This window comes from Pongo pygmaeus, chromosome 4 (genome assembly GCF_028885625.2).
Source record: "Pongo pygmaeus isolate AG05252 chromosome 4, NHGRI_mPonPyg2-v2.0_pri, whole genome shotgun sequence".
In the NCBI taxonomy this organism is placed as follows: domain Eukaryota; kingdom Metazoa; phylum Chordata; class Mammalia; order Primates; family Hominidae; genus Pongo; species Pongo pygmaeus.
Window position 1 is genome coordinate 58,304,266 of NC_072377.2, and position 17,010 is coordinate 58,321,275.

General features: G+C 35.5%; 1 protein-coding gene across 2 annotated transcripts in view; it reads left to right on the forward strand.

Annotated features, from left to right (window-relative positions):
- Positions 1-17,010, forward strand: part of ITGA2 (integrin subunit alpha 2) — a 115,007-nt gene that overhangs the window by 82,278 nt on the left and 15,719 nt on the right. For both annotated transcript variants that reach the window (XM_054489139.2, XM_063664813.1), the window contains 11 exons: positions 1,814-2,017; positions 2,742-2,878; positions 4,022-4,161; positions 7,014-7,165; positions 10,039-10,149; positions 10,714-10,796; positions 11,221-11,362; positions 12,480-12,572; positions 13,154-13,230; positions 13,314-13,397; positions 16,890-16,992. In XM_054489139.2, coding sequence (XP_054345114.1) covers positions 1,814-2,017; positions 2,742-2,878; positions 4,022-4,161; positions 7,014-7,165; positions 10,039-10,149; positions 10,714-10,796; positions 11,221-11,362; positions 12,480-12,572; positions 13,154-13,230; positions 13,314-13,397; positions 16,890-16,992 — 1,326 coding nt within the window. The remainder of the gene's footprint in view (positions 1-1,813; positions 2,018-2,741; positions 2,879-4,021; positions 4,162-7,013; positions 7,166-10,038; positions 10,150-10,713; positions 10,797-11,220; positions 11,363-12,479; positions 12,573-13,153; positions 13,231-13,313; positions 13,398-16,889; positions 16,993-17,010) is intronic.

A 17,010-nucleotide genomic window follows, 5' to 3' on the forward strand; every position in this document is an offset into this window, starting at 1 on the left:
TTAAAAGGAAAAACTAGAGTTGAATGTGTAATGTACTGCCATTTTCCATGAGAGGTCTTTGAATATATAGTCTCTTATGCAAATAAAGCCATTATAAGTGCACATCGTTTATTGAAGTATGCACACACACAAACATTTGTGTATTTCTCTAGTATCACATGTAATTTTTTGCTATAAAGACAACAATAACAGGGCAATGCTTTCTTGTTATCAGTTGACAGTGAAAAACATAAGTTGTACCAAGCACTTTGTAAATTCGTTGTGATCTCAGATGCTTCCTACATTAGTCTGTCAGGAAGTGTCATTGCTTAGTGTAACATTTAGGCATGTATCCAACTCTTGAAGTTTCAAGTCCTTCCACAAAAAAACACCATACGTTAACATGGCAAAGCATAATTTTTCCAATTTGTTGACTGAACCCTCTAAATCCATGTATATAAGTATAGTGAACTCCATGAAATAAAAAAAGAAAACCAAATTAAAGGCACAGATTGACATAGAAAATTATATGCTCCTTAGTATATAAGAAAAAGAGAAGCTGATGTTAAAGTAGTAAATATTATGTTTAAGTATTGTGATATTTTGTACTACCTGATTTATTGATATTTATGTAAAAATTAATCTTTTAACAGAAGTAATTAATTAAAACAATTCTAAAGCAATTATACATATAAATAATGTGTAATTGAGTATCAACAAAGGCTGGACCTAGTTACTTGTTGAAAAACTGACAAATCCCCTGTTCTTTAAATATTTCTTATTTGTGAGATAAACTGAATTATCATTAATTGTTAAAAATGAACAGATCTTTTAATACCATGTCAAACTCAGTAAAAATTTTTATAAGATTATAATAGAAGAGAAAGAATCAACACTGACCCAGTTTCATGGTTGAGAAACATTGCTTTCTTGCGAAGTCATGAAATATTTCCATACTTGATCATAAAATCTAAGAAAAAAACCATGTTTTACAAGATAACGTCTTTTCCTTTGCACAGAATTATTTAGTGTTTTTAACAATGGAGATATTAACAATCTCATTTTCTACTTCCTGTACCACTATAATTATGTCACTATTTGGTAATTTTTACAGAAAGCCTAAATTAAGGTATTGTGTTTATTTTGTTCTGTGTCTGCTTTAATTTCATTCAAGATATTAGTAATTTTCACCAGAAAAATTTTAAATCAAAAGGTTGGAAATAGGTGAAGATCGTATTATTGAGAGGAAAATGAGACCAAGAAATGGATACTGTTCAGCTACAGTAAAGAGAATTATCTCCTTTCACCTTGGTTTATGAGCAGATGTTTATGACCTGACTGAAATTCTTATTTATAATTCTGATCATAAATAGTTCAGGTTTAAAATTCTATCCATTTTTAACGTTAAAAAATTAGTTTGGTCATCAATTGCTCTGAATTTTATTTTCTTTTTTATTTTATCATATTTCTTTCACTTTTTTAAATAGATGGGGTCTTGCTCTGTCACCCAGGCTGTAGTGCAGTGGTGTGATCATAGCTCACTGCAGCCTCTAATTCCTGGGCTCAAGTGATCCTCCCACTTCAGCCTCCTGAGAGCTAGGACTACAGGTGTGTGCCACCACTCCTGGCTAACTTTTCACAAAAATGTTTTATAGAGACAAGGTCTCACTATTGCTCAAGCGGGTCTCAAATACCTGGCTTCAAGTAGTCCTTCTGCCTCAGTCTCTGGAGTCTTTGGATTACAGGCATGAGCCACCACACCCAGCTGCTCTGAATTTTAATTATACAAGTTGTAAGGTTTGCTTTAATCATGCTTTTGTTTCCCTTTTGCAAGGGCATTTTGGGTCAGCACCAATTTCTTGAAGGCCCCGAGGGCATTGAAAACACTCGATTTGGTTCAGCAATTGCGGCTCTTTCAGACATCAACATGGATGGCTTTAATGATGTGATTGTTGGTTCACCACTAGAAAATCAGAATTCTGGAGCTGTATACATTTACAATGGTCATCAGGGCACTATCCGCACAAAGTATTCCCAGGTAATCCATGAGCTGTATGGTGATGTATGTATTTGTGGGTCTTATCATATTAGACATAGAAAGCGTCATGTAAACCATGCAGTCCGTCCCTCTTATGTTGTAACTTCATTCTTTCACTCAACAAATATTAAGTGAGCCTCTACTGTGTGCCCAAGCACTGTTCTAGACTCTGGGGATGCTATAAGAACAAGACAGACACAATTCTGATCTTTGTGTGCCTTATATTATATTGGAGGAGACAAATAAAAAAAAAGAAGTAGATAAGATAAAGTGTTCCAGATAGTAATAAAGGAATTTTTTAAAAAACAAATGAAACTAAAATAGGAAATAAAATTTCAGCAATAGGAGTATCAGGTGGTTGAAGGGGTGAGTAATGAGGCCTCACTGAGCAGCCAATTTTGGAGTAAGACTGGAAGGAAAAGAACTAGGAAATTAACCCTGTACCTGAACTTGCATCAATTTGCTCCAAGTCCACTGATCTTTTCACTAGTTTATGATTTTTTATTAAAGATTTATGCTGTCCCTTTGATGAAAATGTGGCTGTAAGAGTGATGCAGAGATCAGATAGTAAGATGTGATTAAAAAACTAATCTTTAGAATTTGTAGAGAATAAACACAATCTGGAAAATTACTATATAGAAAATACAATAATGAAATTCAGAGGCTGCCATTTTCTGGTTCAGCTGTTGTGTACTATAATTTCATGTCAAACCTGCTCTTTTAGAAAATCCTGGGATCCGATGGAGCCTTTAGGAGCCATCTCCAGTACTTTGGGAGGTCCTTGGATGGCTATGGAGATTTAAATGGGGATTCCATCACCGATGTGTCCATTGGTGCCTTTGGACAAGTGGTTCAACTCTGGTGAGTCAGGAAGAGCCAGACACAAACTAACTAAAAATTACCTGCTAAGAAAGCAGAACAGATGTCTGTACTGGTATTATAGAAATGCCACGTGCATTCTGTAAGACTATAGGGAATCGATGTATCATAGTTTGCACAAAGGAATAAATGTGTTTTTCCAAGTAGGAAAAATAGATATATTTGCTTACCATTAGAAATATAGTTCTCTCCTCATATGGTGAGTAAAACAGTACATAGAAAACATAAAGTTCTGGAAATGGTATCCAGGCTATTTCTGAATGTTATCTTCCTATAAATAGCCTTATCTCAGCGTACAGAAGGGAAGCCTCATGAGAGTGCATTCAAAAATACTGAAAATTCAGACCACACAAGTAAAGTGTAACTTCTCTGTGACCGAATGGTATATTTTAAAATGATTAGTCATAAACAATAAGCCATTATTTAGGTTTCGCTGACCTCTCATTGACCTCCACAGGAGTTGAAGATTCAGAGAGAACAGTATAAAGATCATGTGATTCAAGGTCAAAAATAAGTATATTGGGCTGGCAAGGGAATAGAATCAGAAAGAAGTTGATTATTCAGTCAAGAATCTCCATTCATTTATCTCTGTCAAAAAATGTGCTTTAAATGTCCAAATATTTGAAGAACAGAAAAATAATATTCATTGATTATTTTTTTATTTCTGAGTTTAATGATACCATTTACAAATCTCACTTGTGCTTTTAAAGAATGAAGTACATTATTTTTATTGCAGAATGAAACTTTTACGTGGAAAAAATAAAACTCAAGAATCATACTTAAGACTTTAAAAAACAAGAAAATATATTTACTGAATAAATCAGTTAAAATCATTTCAGAGTAGCATATCAAGAGTAAATGCACATATCCCAGAACCTAAAGTATAATAAATAACTAATATGTTAAATGTGTATTGTGTTAGTGATGCAGTCACAAATTTAAAAAAAAAAAATTATCTCTGTCTGCCATCTTAGAGCTTTCAAATACAAACTACTGCTAAAGTGCTTTGATAGAGAGTAGAGAGAAAAATTCAGTAATGCTGGTACTGGGTCCTCTATGATAAAGGATATAATACGTGTGCTCAGTAATAACATCCATCCATCTGTTACTCTTTATGTCTTTTAGGTCACAAAGTATTGCTGATGTAGCTATAGAAGCTTCATTCACACCAGAAAAAATCACTTTGGTCAACAAGAATGCTCAGATAATTCTCAAACTCTGCTTCAGTGCAAAGTTCAGACCTACTAAGCAAAACAATCAAGTGGGTGCGTAGATCTGAAATAATCTGTATAGAAATTGGTTGGTTTACAGAGTTTTAGTCCTGAATATAACATATTTTAGTTTGTAGGCCAAGAGAAATAAGGGTCTTTAGTTACAGACACTTAAGTTTCCTTACACTGGAGATGCCAGAGAATGGTTCACTAGTCATGGAAGATTTGTTTAGATCTTCCTTCCACATCTCTAGAAGGTTCTGCTGCAGAAAGTTGTCATCTCTATGACATAACGAAGGGCCCTCCTGCTTCCATCCGTTGAGTTTCTCTTACCTCCATTTCTCTTACTTAAAACCTTGAGCATACACAGATTATGCTGAACTGCCACTCAAGTGACTATATCATGTTGGCTATGCCATGATCTATATAGGACAGGTTCAGTAAAAGTATCAAGTATTTTTCCTGTTGTTGAGGAATTAATAAACATGAAATAATGAAAGAAAACATGAAAAGCAATATATAACTTTTACCCAGTGTTTTAAATGTTCTAAATAATACAGAGAAATGAGTAAAAGTCTGAATTATGTCTCATCAGATGGGGAAGGGTAAGGAAATCATTGTGGGCAAGCATCAGCAGGAATTGTTGTCTTTTCTTTTGGGCTGGCCAAGCTGTCTTTCAAGGCCTGGCAAAGGTCCTGCCTCCTCTTCAAAGCTTTTTCTGAGCACACTATCTCACCTTCATCTCTCCTGCCCCAATTATCTCACCATGCTCAATACATAGCTTGCAATTTAACACTTGATTCAAAGCTACCTTCTTTCATTAACTGCTGCTTCATGGGTCCCAATTCCCCTTCCATCAGAATTTGGCTTTAAACTTCAGAACCTGTAATTCCTATAGGAATTCAATTAAGTGACAAATATATTAACTTAAAGCTGAAAATACAGAAGCAGGTTATTTGCCATAATTCATACCAAGATACAAATAAGATGAGAACACAAAGCAAAATTAGATTCAAATCTTAACATGCTTTCCATATTTTCCTACTTTTCATATCCATTTGGAAGTTTTCCATGCAGATGTTCAAAGATTGACCCAATTTTGAGTAGCATATGTCACTTGACCTGCCATGTAGCACATCTAACTGAGCACACATGATAGTTAAGTCAAAAAACGTTGCTGTATAAACATTGTGGCTAGTCTGCCTAATAGATTAACTTGGGAAATATATTATTTGGCAGAAACAGCAAACTGGTCAGCTCTTCTGGCCCCGAAGCATAGATGTGTCTCATGTATCTTCCCTTTTTGACTATACTTCAACCCTTATGGTGATGCACACTCAAAAATTCTACTTTCAGAGAATTTCCTTCCCATCCACAGGCTGCCGAGGGTTTCTGGCCTTTCTTACTATTGGGCATCTTTCCCCTTAAATCTTTTTTCCTGATGCCTTCAGGTCCACACAGACAAGCCAAGTGAAATGATTGTGAGCTCATTTGTCACTTCATTGCTTGGCAATAATAGTATGTAAGACATGAATCCCATCTTCATAACTGTGGAAAGTGAATTTATAAAGCATATGGTTTCTATCATTTATTGCATCAGGTGCACACTTCACTTTAAGATTAATAACATAGCGTATGAAGCGATGTATCATTTTTATAAAGCTGCTTGAAAAAAAAAGGAAAAGCATTATAATGTGGACTAACTTTGTCCTAACTGCACTCACCTCCTTGCCATTGTTTTTCCTTTACATCATCTTCACAACTTATTTTTAGTTTATTTAATTCTTTAATATTTTATCTATCTTTGTTTGCATTGTAAAGTCACTGGAGCAAGAAAAATTGTACAACATATATGATAGATTTTTTTCAAGGTAACATGTAGAATTCATGTTTTGGTAAGTATATACAACCTTTAAAATATTGAAAATAGTAAAGTAAGGTAGAATAACCCCAAATAAGGCAATAAGGCAGCTGATGCTGTGAATGGCACCAGGTGTTCTCTCTCAATTTTGGACACACGGCCAGTGGACTTTAGTTGAAGGTGATAATTCTGATAGTTTAGACATCAGTTACTGACATCAGTGATTGTCACATAATTTTTTTTCATGAGTTGGTATTAGGAAACAGAGGTTCAAAGAGGGTAAGTAAATTGCCCCAAGTCACAGAGCTCATAAACAGCAGAATTAGGATTCAAACCAAGTCTGCCTGATTGAGACTTTATTGCTGCAGTGTTGCGTGCATTTCCCTATGTGAGCATCTAGAATAGGTCAAGCACTGTCCATGTTCCCTTAGAGTATCTCAGTTAATCTTCACAATAACAATTAATTCTTACAACTGGATGGAAGCAGAAAGAACATGAGCTCTTATTTCAAAAATACCCAACTTTTACTTTGGACTAGCCATGTGAACTTAGGTGAATTATTTTACATCACTTATTCTAGTACATTATTTGAAAAATAAGAAAATAAAATTCACTTTCCAGATTCATTGTAAAATTTGTATGGCATACATGAGAATGTGTCCAATTGCAGGCTCTCAGCAACTGTTCCTTTCCATTCTGTGTCTCCGTGTTATGAGTAATGAAACCCGTGCTTGTGGGAGTGAGCTATTTGCCCAGGTTCATCACAGTAGGTTTCCTGGCGGCAAGTCTAGTTTCCTTTCCACTGCTCCCAGCCACATTTCTCTGAATCACATTTCTTTGTATGCACAGTCACCTACATCACATCAGAGCTAGAAAGACAAATGCTTTGTGGTGCTAGCTATGATTCACAAGCCACCAGTGTGAAGACTATTTCCATATTTTCTTGATGTGAGATACTTTGTCCAAGAAGACACAATAAAGCAAAGATGCTTTTTCCTATAAGTTGATTTGAAATAACATTTCTTTATGATTTTTTTTATCATAGCCATTGTATATAACATCACACTTGATGCAGATGGATTTTCATCCAGAGTAACATCCAGGGGGTTATTTAAAGAAAACAATGAAAGGTGCCTGCAGAAGAATATGGTAGTAAATGAAGCACAGAGTTGCCCCGAGCACATCATTTATATACAGGTAAGGCCTCAGGAACATCCCTTTTCACTTTATTTCTTCCTAAAGACAAATGAGTGGTAAAAGTCAAAAATGGAAGCTTATGAGTTAGAAAATGCTCACCTTTCTAATGGATGCCTTTCTTATGTAATTCCATAAATAAGAAGCATATTACTTTATGCTAATATTTATGGTCACAATCTATTATATAAGTCAGCAGCATCAAATTTCATTTGGAATTGCAGTGAAAGGGCTAAAAATACAATTCTTAAAGAAATCATAGATACAGTGTTTTCTTAAATGTTTAACAGAAAGAACTTTCCATTGGCAATAAATGTTATTTTGATATTTTCCTATCAGGGAAAAATCTTATTTATTGTTCACCTACTGAAAAATAACTCCAATTGTGGTTTCTACTATTAGACTTAAGTTAACATAGATGAAATATAGTAGATTATGAGATAACAATTATTTGTTCTAATTGTATGCTGTAATTACTGTATTTAACATGGATTTTGAAAATTTCCCAAGAAAGAAAAATGCTTTTCAGGAGAAAACTTCCAGCCAGAAATTTATTTTATAAATGATGTGAATATTTCCACCTTGGAAACCACATAATGGCATTTGAAAGGATAATTTACTCAAGAAATCACTTTTTTAAAAGGATATTTAAGTACTTTCTTAGAATACGGTTCTCAGAATTTAAGGTGTGAAAGAACTGCCAGGGAAACTTTTGGGAAATGTATATTCTGGGTTCTTACCATCAGAAATCTAGGTTTGAAGGCCCAAGGAATATGCAGATCTAAGGAGCACCCCAAATATTTCTGATATAAATGGATGGTACAGAGAGATCTTACTTCAAGAAATGCTAAGTGTAAACACTAGAAAAACATAAAGTTGACAGTTAGATGAATTAAAATCAGTTGAGTTGTTTAGTTCATTTTTCAATTTGAAGTTTTCTTGTTTGTGAAGACATAGACTTCTTTTTTGTTAAGGTGACAATTTTATAGACTCTTTAAAGGAAAAAATCTTGTTCCCTTCTCTCCCATCCTGTGCTAACTGGTGGATCAGATTATACATGCAATCCCTAGTGAGGAAATGGAGACAGCCAAGCTGTTCTTCTTTAAAGTTTAAAAAAAAAATCCTTTTTCACTATTTGATATCAATGCCAGTTAAAGTACACCCTACTTGCTAAGCCCACAGCCAGCCAAGGAAACATCTCCTCATAGTCCAGAGCTGTCATGGTAGACAGGCCCCCAGAAGGAATAAGTCCTCTGGGAGGACTTCTGGGAGGCCCCCAAAAGTTAAGAGTAAGTCCTGCCTGTGAATAGACTAAAGAATACCAGGTGGATTAAAGACTTAAACGTTAGACCTAAAACCATAAAAACTCCAGAAGAAAACCTAGGCATTACCATTCAGGACATAGGCATGGGCAAGGACTTCATGTCTAAAACACCAAAAGCAATGGCAACAAAAGCCAAAATTGACAAATGGGATATAATTAAACTCAAGAGGTTCTGCACAGCAAAAGAAACTACCATCAGAGTGTACAGGCAACCTACAAAATGGGAGAAAATTTTCACAACCTACTCATCTGACAAAGGGCTAATATCCAGAATCTACAATGAACTCAAACAAATTTACAAGAAAAAAACAAACAACCCCATCAAAAAGTGGGCGAAGGACATGAACAGACACTTCTCAAAACAAGACATTTATGCAGCCAAAAAACACATGAAAAAATGCTCACCATCACTGGCCATCAGAGAAATGCAAATCAAAACCACAATGAGATACCATCTCACACCAGTTAGAATGGCAATCATTAAAAAGTCAGGAAACAACAGGTGCTGGAGAGGATGTGGAGAAACAGGAACACTTTTACACTGTTGGTGGGACTGTAAACTAGTTCAACCATTGTGGAAGTTAGTGTGGCGATTCCTCAGGGATCTAGAACTAGAAATATCATTTGACCCAGCCATCCCATTACTGGGTATATACCCAAAGGACTATAAATCATGCTGCTATAAAGACACATGCACACGTATGTTTATTGCGGCATTATTCACAATAGCAAAGACTTGGAACCAACCCAAATGTCCACCAATGATAGACTGGATTAAGAAAATGTGGCACATATACACTATGGAATACTATGCAGCCATAAAAAATGATGAGTTCATGTCCTTTGTAGGGACATGGATGAAATTAGAAATCATCATTCTCAGTAAACTATTGCAAGAACAAAAAACCAAACACCGCATATTCTCACTCATAGGTGGGAACTGAACAATGAGAACACATAGACACAGGAAGGGGAACATCACACTCTGGGGACTGTTGTGGGGTGGGGGGAGGGGGGAGGGATAGCACTGGGAGATATACCTAATGCTTGATGACGAGTTAGTGGGTGCAGCACACCAGCATGGCACATGTATACATATGTAACTAACCTGCACATAGTACACATGTACCCTAAAACTTAAAGTATAATAATAATAAATAAATAAATTAATAAATAAATTAATTAAAAAAAAAGAATACCAAGATACCACTTCTGAGGAAAAGGCAAATTCAAATGTTAGGGTTTCATTTGTGTAGACATAGTGCTTTCTTGACAAGAACTGATGAGCTTAACTAAGAATCCCTGCTTCAAATTCTTACTAGACCCAAGTCTCCTTTGGTTTCTTAGTAGAAGAGAGGCTAAAAGCAGAATTAGGATGGAAGAAAAGAAGCGAGAGTCTTGATTATTCAAAACAAAGATATTCTACATAATTGAGAACTGACTGTGCTCTTAATTGTAAACACATTTGTAATCGTTTTCTTGTTTTAATGCTGCTATGCCCTAATAAAGTGACTCTGTCTCTCCCTGTATGTTTGTGTGTGTGTATGTTTAGGAGCCCTCTGATGTTGTCAACTCTTTGGATTTGCGTGTGGACATCAGTCTGGAAAACCCTGGCACTAGCCCTGCCCTTGAAGCCTATTCTGAGACTGCCAAGGTCTTCAGTGTAAGTGCAGCTTATACTTCCTGGATTTAGACTGGCAAACAAAGTTTCACAGTCACTGCAATAGTGTCTGAAGGATACTTAGGATGCAGCCTGAAAATTCTTAATTTTCTAAATGAACTACAATTACATATGCGTAAAGTTCACTAACACTTAAGTTCCATGACAGCAGGGTTTTTTGTCTTTCTTGTTCACTGCTGTGTTTCCAGTCCCTAGAGCAGGACCTGGCCCATTGTATGTGTTCAATATATATTTGTTGAAGAAATAAATAAAAATAAAGTAAATGCCTTGTGCTCACACTCAAAAAATATTACCAATACATATAAAGCTGTATGTATAGCTGTCCCCGCCATAGACACTTCCATCTAGCTCCCCCTGTGCAAATGATTATCTTGAATTTTGTGTTTATTAATGCTTTTCTTTATTATTTTGTTAAACATTTATATATTCCTAGAACATTGTTTGGTTTTGTACTTTATGTAAATAGAATAATACTGTATGCATTCTTCTGTAATTTGCTTTTTCAACCCAAGAGCTAATGTATGGATCTTTTTTCCTTTTTCATAGATTCCTTTCCACAAAGACTGTGGTGAGGATGGACTTTGCATTTCTGATCTAGTCCTAGATGTCCGACAAATACCGGCTGCTCAGTAAGTTTTACTTTAAAGCTTGTTGTAAAATGTAGAAATAAAAGACACACTAGATTACTTTATTCAAATGCATGTTTATAGAGTTTTTCTACAAAAGCAACATTCATAACTAATAAAGACCTTTAAAAACTAAATTTCAATGTCTACCATCCACATAGGAGTAAAACAATAAGAAATACAAAATTATCTGTATTTAAATGGTTCCATTCCCTCTAATATAATAGCAATAAAGAACAAAATCCAATTGCATTTACTTATTTGTTGTCAGTATCATTTTGATGAAAAGATAGTTTATTACACAGCAATTTTCTCAGTATTCTAAGTAAGTGTAAGGAGTTTAGTTTTTTAATGAGTGAAATTTTAAAATGCTGGCCTTTTTATTTAACAGTAATGGCTTTTCCCCCCTCCTTTTTACTTTTAACAGAGAACAACCCTTTATTGTCAGCAACCAAAACAAAAGGTTAACATTTTCAGTAACGCTGAAAAATAAAAGGGAAAGTGCATACAACACTGGAATTGTTGTTGATTTTTCAGAAAACTTGTTTTTTGCGTCATTCTCCCTGCCGGTATGTGATGAGACCCTGCGCTTACCTCCACCATGCTTCCTACTTATCGATCACTGTCTTCTCTATGTCCTCTGAGTTGTTTAAAGAAGCACCTTAACCCTCAGCATGATCAATCTGAACTTTGTGGCTTCCGACTAGTTAAACCGCATGAGAACATAGTCTGGCTCTATATCTAGATTCTGCTTGACAGCTTGGGTCAGTTTTTCCCTTATCCTGGGACTTGGCAGCAGTAGCCAGACACTCCCATAACTCTTCCTGAGCTATCAGTGTGATGAGGCTGCTGCATTCTGCACAGATGCGGTGCACTTGCTCTGAGACATTTGAGTCCCAAAGCTTAGCCTGAGCTTTGCAACTATGGTTGTTGCTGTGCCAAGATGATGCACGCCAGCAAAGCCAGCTAATCACATTGACTTGATCATTATACCAGGAGCACACTTGACCGTGAGTGCTCCCTGGTCCCTCCCTTACCACCAAATGATGAAGAAAAAAGGGAGAGAAGGAAAAGCTGAGATTTTCCAAATGAGCTATTTGATTAAAGGATTAAACAATGATTTCATTTAATTTAAAGTTAATGTGATCTTAATAGGCTTAGAGTTCTAAACCTTACCTGACCTTGGTGTTTAAACATCCTGTGCCAAGTGGCAACTACTTCTTTTAAAGGGGAAAAAAAAAACCTGAAGAAAACTAAAAAAAAAAAAAAAACCCTCAAATTACTTAAAATACAGACAAACACCAATATATGATTTTACTTTCTTCTCTTGAAAATGCTTCAAATAAATTGAAAGAAACATATTCCTAAAGCTAGCATTTCAAAATATTGAATTAAAGCTATTTGTGCATCTGAAATATAAAAACTATCATTTTTTTCTGGGGAAAAAATACAGTATTTAATCTTTTCTTTGTTTTGTTGGATGTCTTAGGTATCTTTAGGGTTAGCAATAAAAATAGTACATTAGCCACCTGGGCAGTATAAAATTTCAAGTCTTGAGGTATAATAATTTCAGTATGAACCACCCTTACTGCTAAAATGCCACTGTACCTTTTTTACCAGGTGCGTGCATACACACGCAAATGTTATATGCCAATTGATCATTGTTGTTTCCTTGGTCTTGTTCAGGTTGATGGGACAGAAGTAACATGCCAGGTGGCTGCCTCTCAGAAGTCTGTTGCCTGCGATGTAGGCTACCCTGCTTTAAAGAGAGAACAACAGGTACAACTTGCATTTCATCCTCCAATCCATACAAGCCCTCCTCAGCACATATGCTAATTTACCAACATAACATCTTGCTATCATAATTTGATAGGCATCACAAAATAACTGGCTGCATACTTAGGGGAAGTTTTCAATATCTAAATGTTTTCTTTAAATTATTAATAAAAATGGGATTTTCTCCATGCAATTCATTCCAAAAGGTACACATAATATGGAAAGTTCTTTTTGTCTAAATATGTTGAGCAACATTGGTCAAAGCACTATACACAGAGTCACAGAGATCATTTATTAACCCCTAGTAACAAGTTTCACATCAGCTCAAAGCTTCCAAATTCAGACAGGTATATATGCCTGGATAACTTACATGTGTCACTTGGAAGTCAAGCTTCTCTAATTCTAATGTGAGGCATAGTAAAACAAGGTGGACAAATAAAGATATTCCACAAATTTGAAAGCTTAAGGTATATAAAATTCAGAACCAAATTTGAGTGAGTTTACTTTTATGAGAAACATTTTTTTTCACGTTGGCCTCTGAGTATGAAGCATCATAGACTGAGAAATTTTAATTTTGTCTGTAGGTGACTTTTACTATTAACTTCGACTTCAATCTTCAAAACCTTCAGAATCAGGCGTCTCTCAGTTTCCAAGCCTTAAGGTAAAACATAATGAAGTCATGAATGGAGTGATGGATAGCTTTATATTTCTCTTTAAGTAATTTCCTAATGTTTCTTTCTATAGTGAAAGCCAAGAAGAAAACAAGGCTGATAATTTGGTCAACCTCAAAATTCCTCTCCTGTATGATGCTGAAATTCACTTAACAAGGTAGGTGAAGCAGTGGGTAACCTGCTATCACTGACACCAACTCTAGATCAGAAGATTTTTGGCTCATGGCTAAAGAAGTCCTCTGTATGCTCATTCTTAACTGAAGAATTTGAATTAAAATTCTTGTCAACTAAAACAAGTCCACAGACATATTGGTCCCTAGGAAAACCTTGAGTGACTCGTTAGGCTTATTAAACTAATGAGAGTAGCCCAGAAAGGCAGAGAAAGATCCCTGTAGCCACACATCACAGGCACACTCCACATTGCAGGCCCTCTGAGTAGCTGCAAACATTCTCAAAATATTGAAACAGAACTCTCAAAGGTCCTGAGAGTTGTCTTCACTTTCTTCTCACTGCCTGCTTCCCATTGTATATGAGCTCTCAAGCAGTATCCCCATTCCTGGACATTGAAGCCCCAAGCACAATGTTTTGCATATAGTAGGTCCACAATAAATATTGAATCTAATCACAGTTTGAATATTCAGATATTAGAACTAGATCAAGTCTAGTTTCTGAGTGAAAAATTCCTAACATATCAGATTAGGGTTTTCTTCCAGCAAGGAGGAAATGAGGTTTTTTCCAAAGGAAGTTATCCATAAAGAAATGCTTTGTTCCCTGTTTTTACCTGCCCAAAGCAAGCAAACCTGAGAGCAGTGGTGTAAACGTCACTGGTTGATACAGGCTGTCTTTAATTGTTCAGAGGGACAGGTGTCTTGGTAAGTGGGTAACACACAAATTTCACAGGTTCTAATAGGTTGATATCACTTTAACTCACACTTAGAAGTAAGGTGAGTTCATGGCACAGACAAACTGGAACACAGTTGTGCAGGTGCGCTGGGCACAGGTGATGCCCTCCTACAGGCCTGGGAACCAGAGTTCTCTACCTGGTGAAGCAATAGGACAGCTTCCCAGCACAGATCAATGACCCCTGAATAGCACACTGCAGCACTTTCCCAAGAAATCCAGTGACAGCAGGTTTGTCTAACTTCTACCACATCACTCCAGCCCCTAAGAGCATGGAATCTGTAGATCATCCAATAGCTCTCTGAGCAAAAACAAAAAGGAAAATATGTCATCATGTCTAGAGCTTGAGCCAAAGAGCAAAGATGAAAAGAATGCTTCTGTATCAAGTGAGTTGCAAACAGCACAAGCAGAAACAAAATTCAGTCCAAATAATACATCTCTGAAAAAGTCATCAGTAACTGCAGACTTCAAAGGATCCCCACTTGCTAAAATAAGAAATTGGAAACAAATGCAACCAACCCAAATTGATGTTACCACATTACCTGAATTTTTTCCTTCTTATATTTGGTCCTTTCTTCTAAATATTTTTTGTCAATACAGTCTTTTTATTATTCTAATTTCCTACAATGGCCAATATTTTCCCAGATATTTAAGAATGAAATAAATATAAGATTGAAATGAGACTTTACTTTTACTAATTATCATTTTAGGCAGGTATTTTTGTAATGGCAATTTGAATTCAAATGTATTCTAATGTTCTTTAAAATATATCCTCAAAAAAATTAATGTAGAGAATTATAAAGAACAAAAGTTAAAATGAGTCCTAGTCCTACTACCTAGAAAACCCAAACATTAGAGAAAGATACACAGTGAGAAGTCATCCCTCCCCACCTTCCCTAGTGCCACTCCCCATAAGAGACTAACAAGACTGTTTTCAGAATATCTTCCAGATACAGGGTTGCTTATCTACCAGGATATATGCATGTAACACACACATACACATATATATACACACATGTGCACATTTTATTACCCAAAAGGAATGATAAAACACTCTTCTGTACCTTGCATTTTACATAATCTTAGAAAAGTTTTCATATGAGGACATACAGATCTAACTTATTCCAGTCCTGGCTGGATCATAATTTATGTAACCAATTCAGTATTAACAAGATATTTGGTTGTTTTGCATTTTTATTTTGTTTTGTTTAACCATCATAAGCAATGCTGCAAAAAAATTAACAAACATCTTTGCAAACTTTTGGAAAAAATCCTACACAATAACTTAGTGTATTTCTTAGCAACAACTTTGATACTGTATAACTGTACAGTTATATTGTAAAAAAATGATGCGTAGAAATAGCAATAATAGTATTATTTCTGAAGCAGGATCACCCTGAGTATAGATAATTACCATTATAAATATATTGATCAACACTTAAGTAGCTTAAGGAACACTTAAGTAACAAATGGAAAAGTGTCAGATCTCTTTAAAATGCAAACGCAGACCATATTAATTTAGAAATTGGCCCCATTTAGGATCTCACACAAAGATCTTCTGGAAGGCATAGGAAATAATTCATGCACACACATTCAAGCTTTCTGTTTCAAATCCTAGTCAGTTTTCCCATTTTCCATGTCAGGCTGACAAATCATTGTTTCCTCTCATATATAACCTTGAGAAATACATCCACTCAAGTCTCCCTATGACATATTTTCCTTTTAAGGATATGGAAAAAAATCATTAAGGCATAAAAGAGGGAAAGACAAGGTTTTAGTAAAGAAACCCAAAAAATTCTACTTCAGAAAATGTCCACCCCAAGTTTTTAAGAAATAGAATCAACATTCTATAATTAACGTAAATTGTCCAGTGGGAATAAATGGAAAGGATATGCACAGTGTTCTCAGACCCCTACCCTCACCACTCATCCCCTAATCCTCCACCCAAAGAAGGTACCCTGGTTGGAATCCCACCTCAGAGCCCCAGAAATGAGTGAGGAGAGGGGAGGTCCCCAGTTTCATTCTAGTCTGAGTGGTCCTATGAGGGTTTCTCTGATCTCATTATCACTTTGCTTGCAGAACTTAGTTGGCAATCTTAAGCAAAGAAGTTAAGATCAATCTAGTGGCTTTAGGTCCAAAATACTAAAACCTCTGGGTCAGCCATCTTAAAGGTGGTCTCTACACTAATGGTGGAAACAGATTTGACCAACCCCATTCAGACCCAAACCATTTGAATTGGTTTGCAACTGAAGAAGGATAGGAAGAATGAATAATACAGGCATCCGGTAATGAACACTGAAGGAGCTCAATACCCTATTATTATATTTTAGCCACATCAAAGTGAAAACCCCTGGCTTATAAATCCATTCATTCAACCAACAAGTACTGATTGTCTACTATGTTAACATACTAGTCAATATAACAGTAATCTTGGGAAGACTTCTACTATCAATTCTAAAGTAATACTTTTGTACTTATTTAGAAACTTGACAATTGGTAGACATGTAATGCACAAACTCTTAGCAGAAAATCCACAAAGAAATATGTTTTGAAAGAAATTTATGTTAGTCTTAGAAACATACATTGGACCATAAGCCCATAGGCAAGCATTTCTTTTTATTTGGTGCTTTTGTAACTAAAAGTAAAATTTACTTTAACCTAAGCTATAAGATACTTAAATAAAAGAAATATTAACCTTCAAGAACAAAAGCAAACTAAAATATTTGGCTTTACAAACATCATCCAACAGATCTACCAACATAAATTTTTATGAAATCTCTTCGGATGGGAATGTTCCTTCAATCGTGCACAGTTTTGAAGATGTTGGTCCAAAATTCATCTTCTCCCTGAAGGTTGGTAAGCCTGTCATA